This window comes from Rosa chinensis, chromosome 5, assembly GCF_002994745.2.
Source record: "Rosa chinensis cultivar Old Blush chromosome 5, RchiOBHm-V2, whole genome shotgun sequence".
In the NCBI taxonomy this organism is placed as follows: Eukaryota; Viridiplantae; Streptophyta; class Magnoliopsida; order Rosales; family Rosaceae; genus Rosa; species Rosa chinensis.
This window is the reverse complement of record NC_037092.1, coordinates 86,431,869-86,451,761: the sequence shown is the minus strand read 5'-3', so window position 1 is coordinate 86,451,761 and position 19,893 is coordinate 86,431,869. Positions and strand designations below refer to the sequence as shown.

Here is a 19,893-nt window from a genome sequence, read left to right as displayed (position 1 = left end):
TTTTATTTTGAATTGTTTAATCTGCAAAAGTTAAAGTTCAAAGAGAAAATTGAAAGGAGAGAAAACAAAGAAGAAAATTATCTTGTGTTGTAGGACGAGATTTTAGATAATTTCAACAAATAATATTGAAAATAAAGAAGCGTCGTTTGCATAGTCATATTAAAAAGAACGATATGAAGATTGAAAATTAGTAGATTCTTAATGATGAAATTTGCTATTTTGAATATATCAGATTTCTCGAGCAAAATCTCAGTTGAGACCCTAAATACAAATTGGCGCAATTTGGCAAGTTATGTAATCTTCTAGAATTTAGAATTTTATCTTCGATTTTAGCTAAATTAGGTTTCCTTATCTTAATCAATAAAAGATTATCATTTAAGTTTTCTAATTCTATTATATTTAGGATTCGTACTATATATAAAAACTTAAAGTTACAATCTAATAAGAAGCTTAAATATAGCACGAATCCTAAATATAATAGAATTAGAAAACGTAAATAATAATCCTAAATATTTTAAGCTCCTGTATAACAAAGGTGTCCAATCTTGATTAAGCACCTTATTAGATTGCCCTAAACCTAAATTGTTAAATCATCTAATTTTTCACTCAAATTTTCAATTTTCAGCTCTAAAACGATTCCTTCAAAGAATATACGCCATCTTGGACTTATCCGCTAAGGTTGTCGGAGTTTCTAGAAGCATCTATAACTTGAATCCAACAACAATGGCGTTGTATATGAGCTCAATGGCATCAGAATCGATGGGAATGTTGAGGGCTTCTGATCATACTTCCATTGTTTCCATGAACCTATTTGTGGCGCTTCAACTCTTTGCGCTTGTATTTTGCTTGGCCATTTGCTGGAGGAGAGTAGATGGATAATTGAGTAGTCCATTACCGCGCTTGCGATTGGATTATGCACTGGTATTATTATATCGCTGACCACAAAAGGGAAAAGCTCTCATTTGCATGTTAGACCATCTCCAACCATTCTGTCAAATGACACGGTGGAAACTCAATGAAAAAAAAATGAAAGATGAAAATGCTCCAATAGATCTGTCAAATCCTATGTGGATTTGACATTCCAATTCTCACTGTTAAATTTGACAGTTCTCACACCTCTGTCAAATTGTTTCTTTTCATTTTTTAATGCCTCGAGTCCTTCTCTTCTTCTCCCTCTTCCTTTTATTCTCTCTTTCTTCCTACCTAGATCTGTTCTTAGAATTTGGGCATCTGTTGATGATGAAAGAAAGATATTAACCACTACTCTATCAACAAAGACTGATGAGAGAAATCAAGCCATATAAAACCAATATTAAAAGTCGAATCCTTTTCCTGCAAACCAACACCCAAGCTGAGAAATCAAGTCATCTGTTGTTGGCTTGTTGCCTATCAAAGAAGAAAAAAGAAACCCAAAGAAGAAGAAGAACGAAGATCAGAAGAGATAAAGAAGAAAAGTCGAATCATTTTCCTGCAGACCAACACCCAAGATGAGAAATCAAGCGATCTGTTGTTGGCATGTTGCCCATCAAAGAAGAACAAAGAAATCCAAAGAAGAAGAAGAATGAAGATCAGAAGAGATAAAGAAGAAAAGTTGAATCATTTTCCTGCAGACCTACACCCAAGCTGAGAAATTTAGCCATCAAAGAAGAAGGAAAAAACCCAAAGAAGAAGAAGAACGAAGATCAAAAGAGAGATAAAGAAGAAAGAGAAAAAATAGTTTTCTTTTTGCTATATATTTTTTTGAAAAATAATAAAATAATATTTAAATATAACTAATCTGTTGGATCAAAAAATTGTAAAAGATGACCATGACACGTCATCCTTGAAATTCAAATTTGACACAAGATTTTTGAATAATCCGTTGGAGATGCTCTTAGTGTTTAGTGAAGATCTTTTCTTAATCTATCTGCTTCCTCCGATCATTTTCAATGCCGGGTTCCAACTGAAGAAGAAGCAGTTTTTTTGTAACTTTATGACAATCATGATGTTTGGAGCTGTTAATTGGCACTCTCATATCATTTGCCACCATATATGTCCTTAGGTGCTATGCATTTTTTCCGCAAGTTCAGCATTGGTTCCCTCAAGAATCAAGATCGAAGATTATTTTGCACTTGGAGCAATATATTATGCAACTGATTCTGTTTGCACCTGGCAGCTAGGTGCGCAATCAAGATGAGACACCTATGTTGTACAGCCTGGTTTTTGGGGAAGCTGTAATCAATGATGCCACATCGGTCGTGCTTGGGATGAAATCAGCTGTTCCAGATTTTTGTGTCCCAAATTTGTCCCATCAACTTGATTAGTCAATAGAGATTAAAAAAAAGAACAAAAGTTTAAGAAAATATTTTTTTAATCTGTATGGACCAATTATGTTGAGGGGACATAATTATAATAGAATAATAGACACAGTTGATTTCATCCCGTCATGATTTTCAATGCCATATTGACCTGCACGCAAACGCATACATGATCACCAGTACTATCACAATTGTTCTTTTCAGCACAATAGTGTTTGGTTTGATGACTAAACCCCCAGTGAGGCTCTAGCTTGCTTCCAACATCAAAACAACACTACTTCACTAGTATGACATCTTCTGAACCTTCTAGTCCTAATTCCTTCATTGTACTACTGCTCACAAACTGGCAAGATTCAATAGCCAATATCAGGTCCGTGGACATATCTCGTCCTACTAGTTTAAGAATACTCTTAAGCACTCCGTCTCAAATTGTCGACTATTATTGGCGAAAATTTGACAATGCCTTCATGCGACCTGTTTTTGCAGGCGGGGTTTTGTACCCTTCCTTCCATAATCACCTGTTGAACCAAATAGTGACTACTGGGTAGCTGCACCACCATGTATTGGGCCAACACTTAAAAGTTTCTCCTTCGGGCCGGTTGAGAAAAGATTTTGCCCCGACATAAATATTATTTTGAATTTGACAATTATTGCCAACGCATAAATATATTTCCTTCATTCTGATTCAGAACACCACCACTTTCCCAAAAACACTTCATTCTGATTCATTCTGGTTTTGTACCTTTCCTTCCATAATCACCTGTTGAACCAAATAGTGACTACTGGGTAGCTGCACCACCATGAATTGGGCCAACACTTGAGAGTTTCTCCTTCGGGTCGGTTGAGAAAAGATTTTGCCCGACATAAATATTATTTTGAATTTGACAATTATTGCCAACGCATAAATATATTTCCTTCATTCTGATTCAGAACACCACCACTTTCCCAAAAACACCCAGAACCCCATTTCTAATGTTAAACTGTACGGTTGAGACCTGCACAGTTGAGACCAGTGATGGAGACAAGTTCAACACAAGGTTGTTCAAACCCAGAGAAGTGAGAGAAGCACAACAACAACATCAAATCAAGGAGCACAATGTTCCTCTAGAGGTTCTGCTGCATCCTTACTCTATTCTGGGTGGCTGTCCAAGGCAAAAGAGAATCAGGGTATTACAAGATGGAACAGAGGGAAAGGCAGAGATGTTTTGTGAACTTGTAGAATGCTTTTTAGGGCATCCATTGCATATACAGTGTTTTTTTGTTTGTTTCTTAATTGCAATCTAGTTCTTAAAACATCAGCATTATCCAACCTATCTATAAATACACTAAACAGTTGGAGGTTTAAAAACTAGTTTTTTTATTATTATTTTTTTTTTTTGGAAATGATGTTTGAAAACTAATTAGGGACATTGATTGTCATGTGAAATCTCATTAAAAAAAATCATTTTCTACTATAGATCCACTTTTGTTTGGGCTTGGATTCTTTGGTCCGTTTAGGAGAAGAAAACAATGAATCATAGACTATTTTGGGCCATGTATATAGAGCATATGTTATTTGCATGCTGGTCTTTTGGGTTGGTCGTTTGACTCGTTTCCAAATTGTGACCAACGAATCTTCATTTTGAATTATTATTTTTCTTTTTTAAGAATAAGAGATTAGGCGATATTAGCTCATCGGAGACAAACGATGTAGGGAACTTGTCCCACCCTCAAACCTGAAGGCGAGGAGTCTGCCCCACTCTGAGAACTCACTGCCCGTCCCCCTATTCAATTTATTAATGATAAAGAGAAAAAAAAAATACAAAAATCAAATAAAGAAGAAAAAAGTCAACGAAAGAGGAGAGAAGGGGAACTTCCCCCTCATGTACAATTCTAAAAGGAAAAAAAAAAAAAAACAGCCATGAAGATAAAAGGCTAGCACCCAAAAAATGCCAAATATCCCTTGCAGCTTCATGCAGTTGATCATGTAGCTAACTTTGCGCACAACCTCGGGGAAGTATAAGCCTCTAACAAGGCGTGAGCAATAACAACAAACCAACAGGATCATCTCGGCAACCATAAAAACTTCCTTCATCATGCCGACCATTTTTCAAAATGAAAAACGATAATTTGGGCGGCCCAAAAAATCAGATTGCAAGTACCCGTGAAGCTCTGCAGGAGGGCTAGCATACCAAGTAAACGAGTCACTTGAAACACCTAAATTTGCCATCTTGTCCGCTGCTGCATTCCCTTCTTCGAAAATATGAGTGCTACGAAATTGCATTCGTTGAATTTTCTTCAAGCAGTTCTGCCATCTCACTCTCAAGTCCCATGGAGGAGAGAATGACTTGAAGGAAATAGACGCTATCAAACTAATAGAATTGCTTTCCAACCACAGAGTAACCCAACCTCTAAAGAAAGCAACTTCAATAGCCACAATCACAGCATAAAGTTCAGCATAAAAAGATGAATTGCAATCTAGAGATTGGCAAAAACTCCCTAAAAAACCCCAGATGCATCACGAAAAACTCCCTCACAAGCTGCAAGACTAGAATTACTTTTCGCCAAACCGTCAATGTTAACTTTAACCCAAGGAAAAAGAGGAGGTTGCCATAGGACATGTTGAGTCTTGGGCGCTTTACGAGGCTTGGGACACACCCCAAGGGAAGATCATAGTCGGGAATCAAGAACGCCCTTATAGTAACCAAGAACAGGAGAACCAAATTGTCGAATCCATGCCATAATTGAACAACACAATGTAGAAAAAATAGGGGATTGATTATCAAACCTGAGTCTATTTCATGCCTTCTAGATTTCTATGAAAGTAAGCAAACCAGCTGCTAACCACAAATTATAAAGCTGAGGAGAAAAAGCCTTGTGACAAAAACCAGCCCAGACATCCAACCGAGAGCCACATATAGGTAGTGAGGTTCCAAACTGATCTGACAGCCATCCCCAAAGTTATTGGGAAAAAGAACAATGTAAAAATAAAGATGACTCTTCAGAAGCATTACATAATTGACAGATGGAAACAACCGGAATCCCACCTCTTTTCAGCCGATCATCATTTGGCAAGCGATCAAAGAGAATCCTCCAAGCCAAAACAGAATACCGTGGAGGAATGAAAGAACTCCAAATAGTAGAAGCCCAATCTCTCAAAATAAAGTGTCGTAGAAGCAAATTATAGCAATCAGAGAAATATAACTCTCCACAGGCTGTAGACTCCCAAATAAGCATATCAGGTTTCGTGTCTAAAGGGAGGCAAATATAAGAAATTTTGTTGTGCAAGTCTGGAAAGGTATATAGGAAAAAAGGAGGAAGTTGCCAAGAATGATCAGAGGTGAAATCAGCCACTCGTAAATTACTGAACACTGACCAATCTGAAACTCCCAAGATTTCCAAAATAGGATCGTGAAGCCATTTATCTTTCCAAAAAGACACTGAGCGACCATCTCCAATAATCCAACGACAATATTGGGTAGTATCAGGAGCAATAGAACGGAAACTGACCAAATTGAAGATTTTCGATAACTCACTTTGGTCCTAGATAATAAAGGGTAACATGTCCGCATATAAACACCCCATTGAGTCAAAGAGGTGAGAGAGTCCCATGCAAACCTCAAAACAGCCGCGGAATTAAGAGTTGTCAGGTTATGAATACCAATCCAGCCTTCTTTTTTTCGGAGCACAAACTTGTGTCCAAGCAACAATGACAATTTTCCAAGTCTCAATATTACAAGACCAAATAAAATTACCCGCCCATTTAGATAACTTGTTCACAAGATATGTAGGCCATTGATACACTGAAAAACTATGAAGAAGCATACTTTGAAAAACATATTGCACAAGTTGCGTACGCCCAGCCATTGAAAGAAGCCTGCCTTGCCAACCCATTAACCTTGACTTAGCTCTGTCAGCTATTACTTGGAGATGGCAACTGCGGGGCTTTCCACAAAATATAGGAACCCCCAAATAAATAAAAGGTAAACGCCCTGCATGAAAACCCAATATACGTTGAACTGCAGCTTTCTTGTGTCGAGACTTAGCTCCAAGATAGAAAATACTTTTCTCTGCATTAATACTGAAGCTGCACTATAACAATAAAAAAAATCCACGCAGACTGTAAGAGAGCGTTTGTCCCCACGGCAAAAAATCACGAGGTCATCTGCATATAACACATGAGAAGGTGGAGTGCAATTCCTAGGAAAAGATATTGGCTTCAATTGACGGGTTTGGAGAAGTAAGGATAGTCCCCGGTTAAGCCTCTTCCGCAAGACAAAATAAAAGTGGAGAGAGACGATCTCCTTGTCTAACACCACGAGCACAAGTGAAAAAACCTTGGGGAGAGCCATTAATTGAAATAGATAGCCTTGTCGAATGAAGAATAGAATTGACCCAACTGGTGAAAATGGGAGAGAACCCAAAGTTGCTCAAAACTTGGAGCAAAAAATCCCAATTCTGAGTGTCAAATGCCTTTGCTATATCCACTTTGATACCCACATTACCACCATAAGCCTTTCGGTCCAGTAAGTTGAAGCATTTAGAAACCATACCAATACACTGATTAATTCGCCTACCAGGCAAAAAAGCAGATTGCTCAGGAGAGATTATACGTGTAGCAAACTAGCAATAGACCCCAAGCTAGAAGCCAAAATCTTTGGAATAATCTTGAAGAGAAAATTGGCTAAAGCAATTTGGGGAAATTGTGTAATAAGCTGAACATTTAGGACTTTTGGAATGAGAACTAAGAAGTTGCAATTCATGTTCGGGTGGATCTAGTTTTGCAGGAAAAATTGTCACACACATGCAACCACATCGGAATCAACTATATCCCAACAAGCTTGATAAAAAGACCCTGAAAAGCCATCAGGCCCTGGAGCACTAGATCCATCCATAGAAAAAACAGCATTTCTAATTTCCTCTGTTGTAGGAATTGCCGATAGCACTGCATATTCGTCATCTGTTACCAGGGATGGAATAACTGAACAAACCTGATCCACATTTGTAGAAGGAGAGGAAATTTCATAGAGATTCTGATAAAAAGCCACAGCATGTTGTTGGGTGTGTGAATTAGTCACCCATGTTGGATTGCCATGCTCTCGGCAATCTTTGAATGAGGACGATACAGCGGCGGAACAAACTATACTGGACATACTAGTGGTGGTGCAGCCGAGGGTTGGTTGATTTCTGGGTCAGGCTTGATGAGTTGGAGCAGGGTTCATGTGGCCCTTCAAACTAGGGGTTCAGTCAATGGCCAAACCCTAGTCTTCAGAACACAAGTGTCAAATTCTATGTTGGAAATGCTACTGCACAACCTGACTTACCTAATTCAAAGGCTGCGTTTGAAAGTTACTATTGTTAGCTAAATAGCTGCCTTCAAGTATAAGGGGTACAAGTATAGTATAGGGATTTAAGAAAGGTTGTCGAACCCAAGAAGATTGGATTCTTTTCACTAGTTAGGGTGTTAACTTAAGGAGAACTAGAATATGTAAATGTACAATCACAAACCTAAATTCACAAGGAAATCTAGACTCATGTTGAGTATGTGTATTGTGGTGGTAGTGAAATTGTTTGTTGGATAGAGTGGTGAACCAAATTAAACTAAATGCTCAAATGTAAACGAAACTACTCTAAACTAAACTAGTAATATAATAGATGAAGTTAGGGGTTGGATTGTCTACCACTAACCTTCCTTGCAAGTATTGAAGTTCAAATACAAGTGATGCTATTCTAATTTCTCAATAACCCTCTTTGCATCTAGATAAGTTCATAAAGGCTTAAACTCCTTTAATGTTATCAATTCCAACCGGATAAGTCTAGAACTAACTACCTAAGAACAATTCCTATTACCGGTTAAGTCTCAATTCATTGTTCCTAGATGCATAAAGTTTTGAGTTTAGATAATCATGCGAGCAAACCAATCCTAGATCTAGGTGATTTTAACTCACAACCTTAATATGCACATAGAGGATGCTATCATGCTATCAATGCTCAAGGTTAACTACTCCTTAAACATTTTTTCATAAGATGACAAATACAACACATTCAAAGTATTTAAGTTTGAATTGATGCATTCACTTCTTGAATTAGCATATGAAGATGAAAATCACAAGTAACATCAAATGTCAATTAAAACATCAATTCATACAAGTTTGGCTAGGGCCCAACAAAGTAACTACTCACTCATAATCATACAAATTAACATCAAATCTATGTACATCAAGGTAAATTAAAGAGTTAAGGAAAGAATGAACTAGTTGAAGCTTGGCAAATCAATGGCTAGCTCCTCATTTATTTTCCTCCTTCAATGCTCCTGAATCTTTATTGATAGTGAATAGATGGATGATAAGTTTCTTGATGGTGATGATGAATGAAATGGTGATAAAGATATGATGCTCATTTGGCCAACTTTGAGTGGTAGTGATGGAGTAATGGTGGTTGTGATGGAAGTTGAAGAGTATGGATATTATGAGTTTAGATTTTGAGAAGTGGAGATCGAGGTTTTGTAGAGGATATTGAGAGAGAAAGAACATGTAATGGGGTGGTGCGGGTGATGTCTCTTTTTTGTGAAGAATGAGTGCTTAAATAGATGGAGAGATCGAGATGTGAAAATGGTGTTGAGAAGTCAAGATAGCAGCTAGGTTTTGAAATTAAGCAAAGAGGTGGAGTCTGAGAGTGGTAATAGATCCCAAAAACAAGGGAAAAAAGTATGTGAGTGATGGTGTATGTTAGAGTAGGAAATGATGAGCGAGGAATAATGATTAAGTCTAAAACATGATAAATATTGAAGTGATGATGACGATGGACTTTTAGGTAATATGGAGTGTTTGGTTGAATTGGAACCAAAATGTTTGGAATTTGGTTAAGATAGAATGATGGTGAATGGATGTAATAGAATAGATGCTATGGTACTCATCCTCCTTGCTCCTCCATAGATATGGCCGGAAAATACATGGCACCACCATGAGTGGTGGTGTGCCGCCATTTGTGGTGGTTCGCCGGAATTTGGAATTTAACATTTTGCTCTACATTTGACCGTCATTCTTCCTAGCTCTAATTCTCCACTTCAAAGCCCAAAATTGATGTTTTCTTCACTTTTGCAATATTCCTAGATATATAAGAAAATGATTTTGTGAAAGTTAAAATAGACTCAAAAACAAGTTAAATTTAATATTTAGATAAATGCATATCTATGTAAATTAAGGTCTAACAACTATGTAAGGGATTTAGAGGATGCAAACACTATGGTGAAAACTGTGACTGGTAAATGGCTGTCTAGGGTTGAGGATAAGGTTACCATCTCTCCAAAGAAGTTGAAACCAAGTTTGGCTGTGAGTCTGATTTGCAGGTACAGAATATATCTTAAAGAAGAGAGGTTGAAGAAATAAAGGTCGAGGGTTTTTTGTGTGGTGGTGTTAGAGGATTGATCTCTGATTGAATTGTGTTGCTGGCTTTGATTTAAGATCTGCAACTTGATCTCTGATTGGACTGTGTAGCTGGTGTTGATCTCAGATTTCTCTGCAACTTGCTAGCAGGTGGTGGTGAAGCACTGAAACATAAAACAGAAAATACGCTCAACTAGAAATATTTCGATTCAGGCTCGGCCTCGCAAAATTTTGGTAAGACCCGGCCCGTGTCCAGCTTTAGATGTTGCCGATCTGAATGTCTAATAGCATTGCAGCACGTATGTCAATCGGGCCCACTAAACAGTAGAAAATAGTGCGCAGCTGCACCACCATGTATTGGGCCATCAAGTGAGAGTTTCTCCTTCGGGCCGGGTTGAAAAAGGATTTTGCCCCGACATGTCATCTTCTTGAATCTTGACCCGGAAATAGATCCGCTGCTCTCCCACCAGTGCTCTCTAGTCTAAGAACAATCCTTTCAAAAACTATAGGTCCTGATTTTCCTTCTTCTCTTTACATTGTTTATGGGCTTTGCAAGCACCTATTCTCTGCAACAATGGTGCTTTTGCTCCAAGACCCAATTGAACCAGAGTGCTTTCCTTACAACACCATTTTTTTTTTTTTTTTTTCAAAAGAATTAGAACTAACTTTTCAAACTCATAAAGCTCTATTCTTATCTGGGTTTTATATAAAATGGAGATGGGTCTTATTGGATTTCTGGGATACTGCTTGTATATCTCCTACTTCTGCTGATCGGGCTCGTCCTACCTGCCTCATGTAAGTAATTTGATTGCTTTGCATGGCTGTTATTCTCATTTTTTGTTAATGTTTGTTTGGTTTGAATCTTTAATTTTCTACTTGATGGGAAACAAACAATGGCTTAAACTGAGGAATTAAACTTGAGAACAGAATGCATAAAAGATAATGGCACTGACTGCTACTTGTATTCACTTGCATAATCTTTGAAATACTTGGGGCCTGTTTTAGTCAGTTGCAGAATACGATTGCTAACAGGGTTGTGTATAAATATCTTATATCAGGATCCGTATATGGTTAATGTAAAAGCTAGAGCATTTTATGAACATTTTATATGATCATGAAAAAGCTTGGTACTGTGAATTTTGGATTCCCCACGAATGCAGAAGCGCTGAAGCTTTGGAGCTGAGTGCTTGTGTAATGATTTTGATGAGTCAACTTAATAGTGTGATTACATGGGGAGGACCATCCTTCATGAGGGTTACATAGCCATTATTCAAAAAAAAATTCACAATACATTGATTTTTTTTTCAGTAGAAGTGAAAATATGTTGATGAACTCAACACCAAGCATTCAATTATTTAATTATAAACCAGAAAAGCTTTGTTATACACTCTACTTGTGAATTGTGATCACCAGCAGATACCTTCAATTACTTGACCTGCCTGTTCTAGCTACTCAGTTATTTTGCTTTCTTCTGCAAACGAATTGAGTTGTGTAGCAGCATCAGTGGTTTACAAAGCTTTTATAAAATTTAAAATGAAAAGCTTCGACTAATTTTAAGCCTTCTCTACATTCTGCCATATACTACCATTTTTTGAACTTATCTTTTATCTTATACAGAAACTGGAAATATGCACATCTCCATGACCTGCTCAGCACCAGAGGTCCACAAACTCCCCAGAATCCTGTAATGAAACCAAGAGCCACAGAAATATGCAACCATGGAAGTTCAATACCATTGTGGACATCTTCAGTTCTATTATTTATCCCACTTATATTCATCTGTTGGCAATTATTTGGAAGTGGTGCTCCACAAAGTCCCGGGTTCCCCTCAAATGCAGTGGCGCTGAAGCCCTGGAGCTGGGTGCTTGATGGTATTTGTCCTTGGAGATTATTGTATGCAACTGTAAATGATGACAAAAAATGAAGACTAGATAGTGAAGCTGGGATTTTCCCTGATAATTGGTTTCTTGAGAGGTCTAATCTCTCCAAGTTTGTGAGGTTTGATATTTGGTTTGGAATGCCGCCAAGCAAGTTGTTGAGGCTAAGATCAAGTTCCTGAAGAAGTTGCAACTGACCAATCTCATTAGGTATCCTTCCACTTAGACTGTTGTTCCTGATGTATATTGCTCTTGGAAAACTGGACAGATACTTGTACTGCAATTCAGTCACAGACGCATTAGTGCGTTGGGTGTAGATGGGTAGTTCGAGAGAACCATGGACTGTTTGAGTTGCAGCCTTTTGTGGTGATACCAATGCTTGTAAATTGCAAAGCTCCTTTGGAAATCCACCTGACAGTGAGTTATTAGTCAACCTTATAACAAACAAATTTGGAAGAGCCCCTAACCAACTAGGAATTCTGCCAGTGATTCTATTAGAAGCCAGATCCAGGCCTTCAAGTTTCTTCAGCTTTGACAGCCATAATGGTATTTGACCTGTAAGTTGGCAATCGGGTAAACCCAAAGCCCTAAGGTTTTGGAATGCAGAATCAATCATTAATCCATCTCCATCTGGCATTTCTTCACCTATAAAGTTATGTGACAAAATGAGTACCGTGAGACTTTTGCTACTCATCAGTATCTGCATTGCACCTGTGATATTGGTCAGTCTATATTGAGTAAGGGAAAGGAAAGACAGGGATTTCAGTGATAAAATCTCGGGTTTTATTTCTCCTTCTATATCATTCTCACTCAGTCGAATTGCTCCAAGAGACTTGCATGAGTAAAGGCTTATTGGCAAGGTACCAGTGAAGTGATTGTCCACAAGGTCAAGTTTACTAAGTTGAGTAAGTCTGGAGAAATTAAGCTTGGAGATATCTCCTCCCAATTGGTTGTATCCCAGATTCAGCTCTATAAGGGTTGTGCAATTCATCAAAGATGGTGGCAGAGAACCTTGTAGATTGTTGGAATGAAGGACTAAGTGCGTCAATATGGTGAGCTTCCCAACATTGAGAGGAAGCAACCCTGTCAGCTTATTGAAGTAGAGCTCTAGAACTCTGAGGTTGGTGAGATTGACAATGCTGTTACTAATGGGTCCAAAAAGATTATTAGAAGGTAATGAGATTTCTTGAAGTGTTGGAACATGGTAAATGTCACTAGGAAGGGGCCCTGAAAGATCATTGAAACCGGCACGAAGGACCTCAAGCTTGGAGCAGTTCAGTAGTCCAGGAGGAAAGATTCCACTGAATTCATTGAAAGAGAAATCCAAGAGTCTAACCGAAGAGGAATGAAGACAGAGAGAGGATGGGATTTGGCCTGTCAAGTGATTGTTGCTGACATTTAAACTGCTCAAATTCCAGGCACGCTGGAGGAATGAAGATTGAATTGTGCCTTTAATTCGGTTGTTGGATAAATCCACTACTCTGATATATCTGAAAGGTAGAGACAAGGGTAGCTCTCCGGAGAGAAGGTTATAGCTCAAATCAAGGACCTCAAGATGACTCAAGGACAAGAAGAAGCCACTACTTGGCTCTATCAAACCATAAAGTGAATTATGGGAGAGGTTGAGGTGGGTGAGATGTGTGAGATTTTCAAGTGATGAAGAAGGAAAATTACCTCCTTTGAGTTTGAGGCCTTTAGAGGGTAAGCTCAAATGAGTGACCGAACCACCTGGATTACAAGTGATGCCCTCCCAAAGGCAGCAATCACCGGAAGTCCAATTTAGAGGAGTTGAAGCAGACAAAGTGAGGGCGAAGGTCTGAAGAGAGCTGCGTTCAGGTTGGTTGCATGCATGAATGTTTGTGGAAAAAGTAGAGAATATGAAAAGGAGGACAAGGAAGCCATTAGCCATGGGGTGATATTAGATTTAGTTCATAAATATAGATTGCTCAGAGGTCTGTATTTATGCTAGATTGTACAGCCATTAGTCATCCACTGTTGAAGACTGGGAGTGGAAGTCTTTTGGATTAGGTTTGGTAATTGGTACTGCTTCAGTCAACTTTTTCATTCTGGGATTAGACGCTTTGCTCGTCTAATTTGGATTCCATAGACAACTTGTCTGTCATCCCAAACTTTAGTGTTATTTGTAATATTAAATACAAATTTTGAATTAATATAATATTTATATACTTGCATAGCAAGAAAGACAAAACATAATCGATTTGGCATAATTGGAGTCTAGCGATGGCGGCAGATTGGGACGCGGAAGTCTCTCTCCATCTCGAGTACAGTCTCGCTGTTGGCTTCTGGTAGCTCGATTTTCGGTGGGCGAAGGAGTCGGCGTTCGTGGTAGACTACCCTTTTGGTACTTTAATCTTCTGGTAGCATGAAGATTGCTACATAAATTGATCCTTCATTTTTCACAAGCCTTTACAAAAAGAAAAGATGCTTGGATCTATCCAAATAAATAAAATAAAAAAGATGCTTGGAGTACCAAAGTTCAACTGTTTTCCTGGTTTCATCCTAGTTAAAAGGACCGTTTCTTTGCCAAATTCCTCATCTTGAAGATTCATGATGACAGAAATTAAATATGAAAACGAACTTAAAAGCCTTCTCTCCCACATAAATGTCATCACAAAAACAGAACCATGGAAAAGATAAACTACCAAAGCCTTCTCTCAACTCTAACTAAACACATTCTTATCATCACATAGAGCCTATATTGTAAATTGTCTACCAAACGTGCATCTGTATTTCTTCTAAAACACTGGAGGACCACAAACTCCATAAAATTCTATGATGAATCCGGGTACAACGGAGAAATGAAACCATGGAATCTGCTCACCATTGTCCACATCTTGGCTGTTTGTGTCTTCATCAATTCATCAACTGCCTGGCACTCATTTGGAAGTGGGGCACCGCAAAGTTTCAAATTCCCCTCAAATCCAGAGGAGTGGAAGCTTTCAAACTGAGTGCTTGTTGGTATTGGACCTTTTGTATGAAACATTGAAAAATGATTGACAAGAAGTTAAGTGCCAATGATTCTGGGATTCTCGTGTTAGGTTAGTCCCTCCTTTGGAGGAGAGTGATTCATGTGGTGCAGCAAATATTGACTTGGTTTTCATTCACATGCAACTAGGACAAGATGCAGCAAGTATTGACTTGGGTGAATAGCTAGCTATAACCTAGCTACAAGACATTGTTGAGGCTTGTAGAAATTGAAGATAAAGCCATGGGGCTGCTGCAACTTGAATAGGTGCTGCAAATGTATGTTGGCAGCAATCTTTGAAGATAGAGGTGGCTGCTACAAATCTGCAATAGGAAGGAAGATTGCTGCCTGGTTTGGCTCCAAAACCAGCTTGCTGCCTGATGTGATTGCGTAGGCGTGCCAGCACCGTGGGGTGCAGTCGTCGGGGAGTCCCATGACCTGACTTCTTGATCAAACGATGTGGACGAGGAGAGCATCAACCTCGTCACAAGATTCTTTTCTTGCCTTTCGGAAAAAGACTTCTTGCCTTACTGGTAAGGGCTTTGCTTATGATCTCTTTGCGTCACCGAATCGATACTCAATATTGTAGATTGAGTAGAGCAATCACCTGGAAGTCTGGAGACGCACGGGTTTTGCTAAAGCATATCTTTAGCTTCGCTGGGTTGTGAGGGAGTTACCCTTGCTTCGCTGGTTTGCAACTAGGTTGCAGGTAGTTTGCTCCGGAGAGGCTTTGGTAATCTGTGCGATTGATTGATTGGAGAGTTGTGTCCTGTTTCGTCCTTGAGACCCGGTATTTATACTTAGGGTTTCGACTGTTCCTTGCCATAGAAGGATCACCGATTGCAGTTTCCTATTCAATCTCCACTACTCGATTTCAATGAGGATTCGTTTTCCTTTTGGATATTGGAATGGGTGAAGCTATAACCCAAACCCAAGTAGATTTAATTTTGGGCTGTAGGTATCAGCCTGCTATGCTTAATCCCCTATAGGGATCTTGCCAAATACTTTTGGGCTCAAACATTGCCCCCCAGGCCCGAAAAATTGTAACTGATCGAAGGGGACTTTAAACGACATGACTCATTACCGAAACGAGGCCATTAACGAAGGCTCGCATCTATTCAACTGTGAAACGTCTTTTCGTCGCATCATTTCCCTCACAAAATCTCTTATTTAAATTCGCAGCCACCTCCAAACCTGTCACATCAGAAACTCCCCAGTTTTTCTTAAACCCAGAAACCTTCACAGAAACCCAGAAATGGCTCCGCCCAAGAAAATTATCATTGATCAGGAAGAGGAACTTAACGAAGCAGCCGCCCATAATTGGGGAACCGGGATCGGTGTCCGCTGCTTTACCCATACCAATGTCCAGAGACCTCTGCTGCTCAGACTTCCCAACCACCATGCCAGATTGGGTTCGAGATTCCATTCCGGATGACGCTCTCGCCCCCTTCGGTCTACCCATCCATCGACCCATTCTAGTCCTCCGACGGACTCCTGGAGATTTCAGCAGTTGGGGCGCCCATCATCATAGAGCCAAAATAGGGTTTTGGCCGTCCACCATCAGCACGGCGGAACTCTCTTGGTATCGCGAGGCGAGAGCACAAGATCTGGCCCACTGGAACGCTGCAGGTATTACCCACACTATTGATTTATGCTTTCACCTTCCGCCCGGTGGCAATCGCTCACCGCTAGCTGCCTTTCTTTGTTTCTGGAATACCTCCACCAACACCTTTGATTTTCCCTTTTGGCCAAATGAGTATCACATTGCTAGATATTCTTACCATTACTGGATTGCCCATCGATGGCGTTCCCTACGTGCATGGTCAATTTGACTCTGTCACATTTGCCTAGACAATGGCCTAAACCGGTCGCAGCACCTATAACTGCTCTTACCCACGATGGCTGACCCATTACTGCCAAGAGCACAACGCCACTGGTGGGATTGCTTTCTTAGAGTACTGGCTTTGCCAGTTCATCTTCTGCACCTCTGCCAACAAGCCCACCAGTCGTTGGACTTCCCTGGCCACAGCCCTCTACAACGGCCGCCGCATAAGGCTCGGATAACCACTACTAGGCGCTCTCTATCGCACTCTGTATCAAGCCACTATGCGCCCTTTCGAGACCAGCAGCTCTGGCCCCTTTTGGATCCTTGACTTCTAGATTCAAGTTTATTTCCCATATTTTTGCCGCGACGACATTCCGCTGCTTCCACCGGCTAATGAGCTCCTTGGTCAATGGCTTAGCCGCGAAGCAAGGTACATACCCCCCTTACTCCGAGTGTTTCACATACCTGTACCTCCTACAAGAAATGCCCTACTGCGACTTAGTACTTAGTACAAGATTCCCGCCTCTGCTCGAACATGAGTTCCTTCTTGGGCATCCTAACTATAGTGATCGTGCGCGCTTGGCCTTTCGCCTCGCGATCTCCTGCTCAGATATCAGACTCGCTGTCGACGAACTCAGTTACAAACTTTATGCACCTAATCACTTCGCTCGCCAGCTCGGTCTCATCCAGTTAGTGCCATTTCCCCTCTATGACGCTTGGAACTACTACACCTCCTAGCGCAGAATTGGCCCGCCCAACTGGACCTCCACCAGCCCAAAGCATGCTTGTACTGGTCGACCTTCCTAACTGGGCCAATAAACTCGAACCCATCGATGGGGCTGCTGAGGAATATGAGCAATGGTGGTCAGAAGTGTCTGTTAACTGCTGAAGACAAAGGGATGACTAGCTCTTCGCGACCCGTTTCCAAGATTTAAGATATCCCTACTACGCTGACACTGAATTGCTTGCTCGTTTCCCTGAGGTTGAGACACGATCTCTGCTACCCGCGCGAGCCCCTTGTCCTGCTCAGGCTGGAATCGTAATCAGCGAGTCCTCTCAAGAGGTAACCTCCTTAACACACCCCTCACTTTTCTCCTTCTATTTCATATATCTCCCTAACTTATACTTCATTGTAGAAAGGAAATATGTCGCCTTCTGGCAATTCAGCAATAGGTGTCACTTCGACCACCGGCCAAGCTGCGAAGCAAAAAGCAATAGCGACGGAGCCTGAAGTAGAAGATTCCTCTGATGATGAAGATCTACAGAAGGTAAAGAATCTCTCCCATTATGATTTGATAGTATCTTTCGATATCAACTCACTTTTCCATCTTGCCAGATCGTCGCAGCTCTAGCTCGCAAATGCAGTCATGCTGACCCCCGGACTGATCTATGGGAAGACGACGAGCCACTCGCTAACCTCCTGGTAACACATACTTACAGCGCGCATTGACACCTCATTTCATTATTATGTCTGAAACTATAACACTCCTCACTTGAAGGTTTGTCACAGGTCTTCCAGGCAAGTTGGGGAAGGATCATCAGCTGCTGGCGAAGGTACCTCCTCTTCACAAGTCCAAACACCGCTTGTTCCAAACAACTCTCCACCTCCAATCAACACCATGAGTGACTCGCAACGAGCATTGGTCCCAGTGTAAATTCTAGATGATAGCTCGCCTGAGGCTGATGAAAGAATGCCACCACCAGATACTCCTCACAAGCGGCCAACCACAACACTTATTTTGGAGCGAATAGCGTCTGACTCGACTCCCCACGTTGTCTAGGCTGCCCAAGACCCCATGGCAACAGCGACTAACCTCGAGCCCATTGTTGAAGAGGTATATCTCTTGTAGTCCTCTCTTCTAATTCCCACCTTAATCCTTCAGATATTCTAACGCCTCTTTCTAGGGTCGAAACGTCGCTTTGAACCAAGAGGTGGATGTCGCGGTCGAGGAAATAATTGTCGAGAATCCCGCGAAACCCGGTGGCGACCATGTAGCTGACCAGGAACCTGCCCCCCAAGTACCTGAAGCAAGGGAAGAGATGAATCCAGAGCCCGAGACGGAAGCAGCCCCTGTTAATATTCCTGCTCCCTCACAAGCTCCACGTTCCAGATTAGAACGGATGGGCCGAGTACTTGAAGTGACTCCACCTGGAGTTGTGGATGATGCTAGAGAAGGCCTGCGCAGCCTCCTGGGCCCAGATGTTCTGACACTTGGCGCACCTATGCGAGCCCTAGAATACCTCCGTGTACTTCTTCACGAGGGTGCCATCACTGCAACCCAGTTCCACGACATAGATAAGTTGCTGGATGATCTACCCAGGTGACTCAATGAGAAAGCGGTCGCGATGGCCCAGGCCAAGCAAGCCCAGACAGAGTACCAAGCCCTTGCTCAACAGATGGACTCCTTGCGTGACCTATTGGGCGAGCGGGCCATCCTTATTAGAGATCTGAAGCTCGCGCAGAACCACCGTCGGTCCCAAATTCAAGACTTTCAAGACCAGCTAGACGCCGTAACCGCTAGGCACGCCCATGAGGAGCCTCTACTGGAGCAGCCCTTTGACGCCTCTGAGATATTACCTCAGAATCTAGCCTAGGCCCGATCGACAATCCAACAAGCAGAACGGGCCGCTGCTGATGCCAATTTTCATCTGGAAGAGCATTTTCTCCGCCTGACATATGCAGGTCGGGGACTCTAAGCCTCGGGTGTTAGGCCCATTATTTTGTATGAACAATATTAATATTATTATTGTTTGGTTATTTGGCCCACTTGATTGGCCCAAATACGCCTTTAGTTCTATAGGCAATTGCGCACTTAATATGCTCATTAACTGTTTTTGAAAAAGATAATCTCGAAATGGAGCGGTTACCTTCTTGAAGACAGTTCCCTTCCCTACGCGTTTTCAACTCTTTCATTTTCAATATTTTTGCAGGTAACCCTATTGATGGCTCTATTGATGAAATTGAATCCATTTCAACTGTCTATTGAAGGGTTGAGGCCACTGAAGTTGGGCTTATAAATATATGTACTTGGCGAAAAGAGAATTCACCCAACAATGACTTGCCCAGAGATGGCTTTTCAAGCCTTGCTTCTCTTTCTCCTTTTTCTGAAATCTTCTTCTCCCAATATCACCCCCAGCCTCCAAATCTTAGGCTTTATGGCTTAATCTCAAATCCTGAGTAGGCTTTATGGCCTAATCTCAAGATAGCCGCATTTTTTTGCCTCTCTGACATCCTGGATGCAATCCACCGGTTTCAGTTAGGTTGAAGAACATGCGGCGCTCCTAACATGGGAGACCACTTCCTGCAGAGCCTTATTCCTCTGGTTCCCATGTGCGGAGCAAACAGAAGAAGGGAGGAAGGCCACTTTGAGCCTTACGCTGTTCTTCGACACCCTACCTCCCGGACTCACCAGCTCAAACTTCCGTTTTGTCCCGGAGGGAGATGAGGCAACTGGGCTGCGCTTGCTTCTAATGACCACCTCCATCTCGGAGGATAACCAATCTAAGAAGACCACGGTGGTTATTTCTTTCCCTCTCCTCCCAG

General features: G+C 41.0%; 1 protein-coding gene and 1 pseudogene across 1 annotated transcript; one reads left to right on the top strand and one right to left on the bottom strand.

Annotated features, from left to right (window-relative positions):
- Positions 1 to 723: 723 nt before the first annotated feature.
- On the top strand, positions 724 to 2,303 carry LOC112164372 (annotated as a pseudogene).
- An 8,939-nt stretch (positions 2,304 to 11,242) lies between these two features.
- On the bottom strand, positions 11,243 to 13,447 carry LOC112167259 (receptor-like protein 2). Its single transcript, XM_040506046.1, has one exon. The coding sequence runs from the start codon at positions 13,445 to 13,447 to the stop codon at positions 11,243 to 11,245; it is 2,205 nt and encodes a 734-aa protein (XP_040361980.1).
- Between the last annotated feature and the right edge of the window lie 6,446 nt (positions 13,448 to 19,893).

Excerpts from the sequence above, each read along its gene's own strand:
- LOC112167259 (XM_040506046.1), bottom strand. The coding sequence starts at position 13,447 with ATGGCTAATGGCTTCCTTGTCCTCCTTTTCATATTCTCTACTTTTTCC.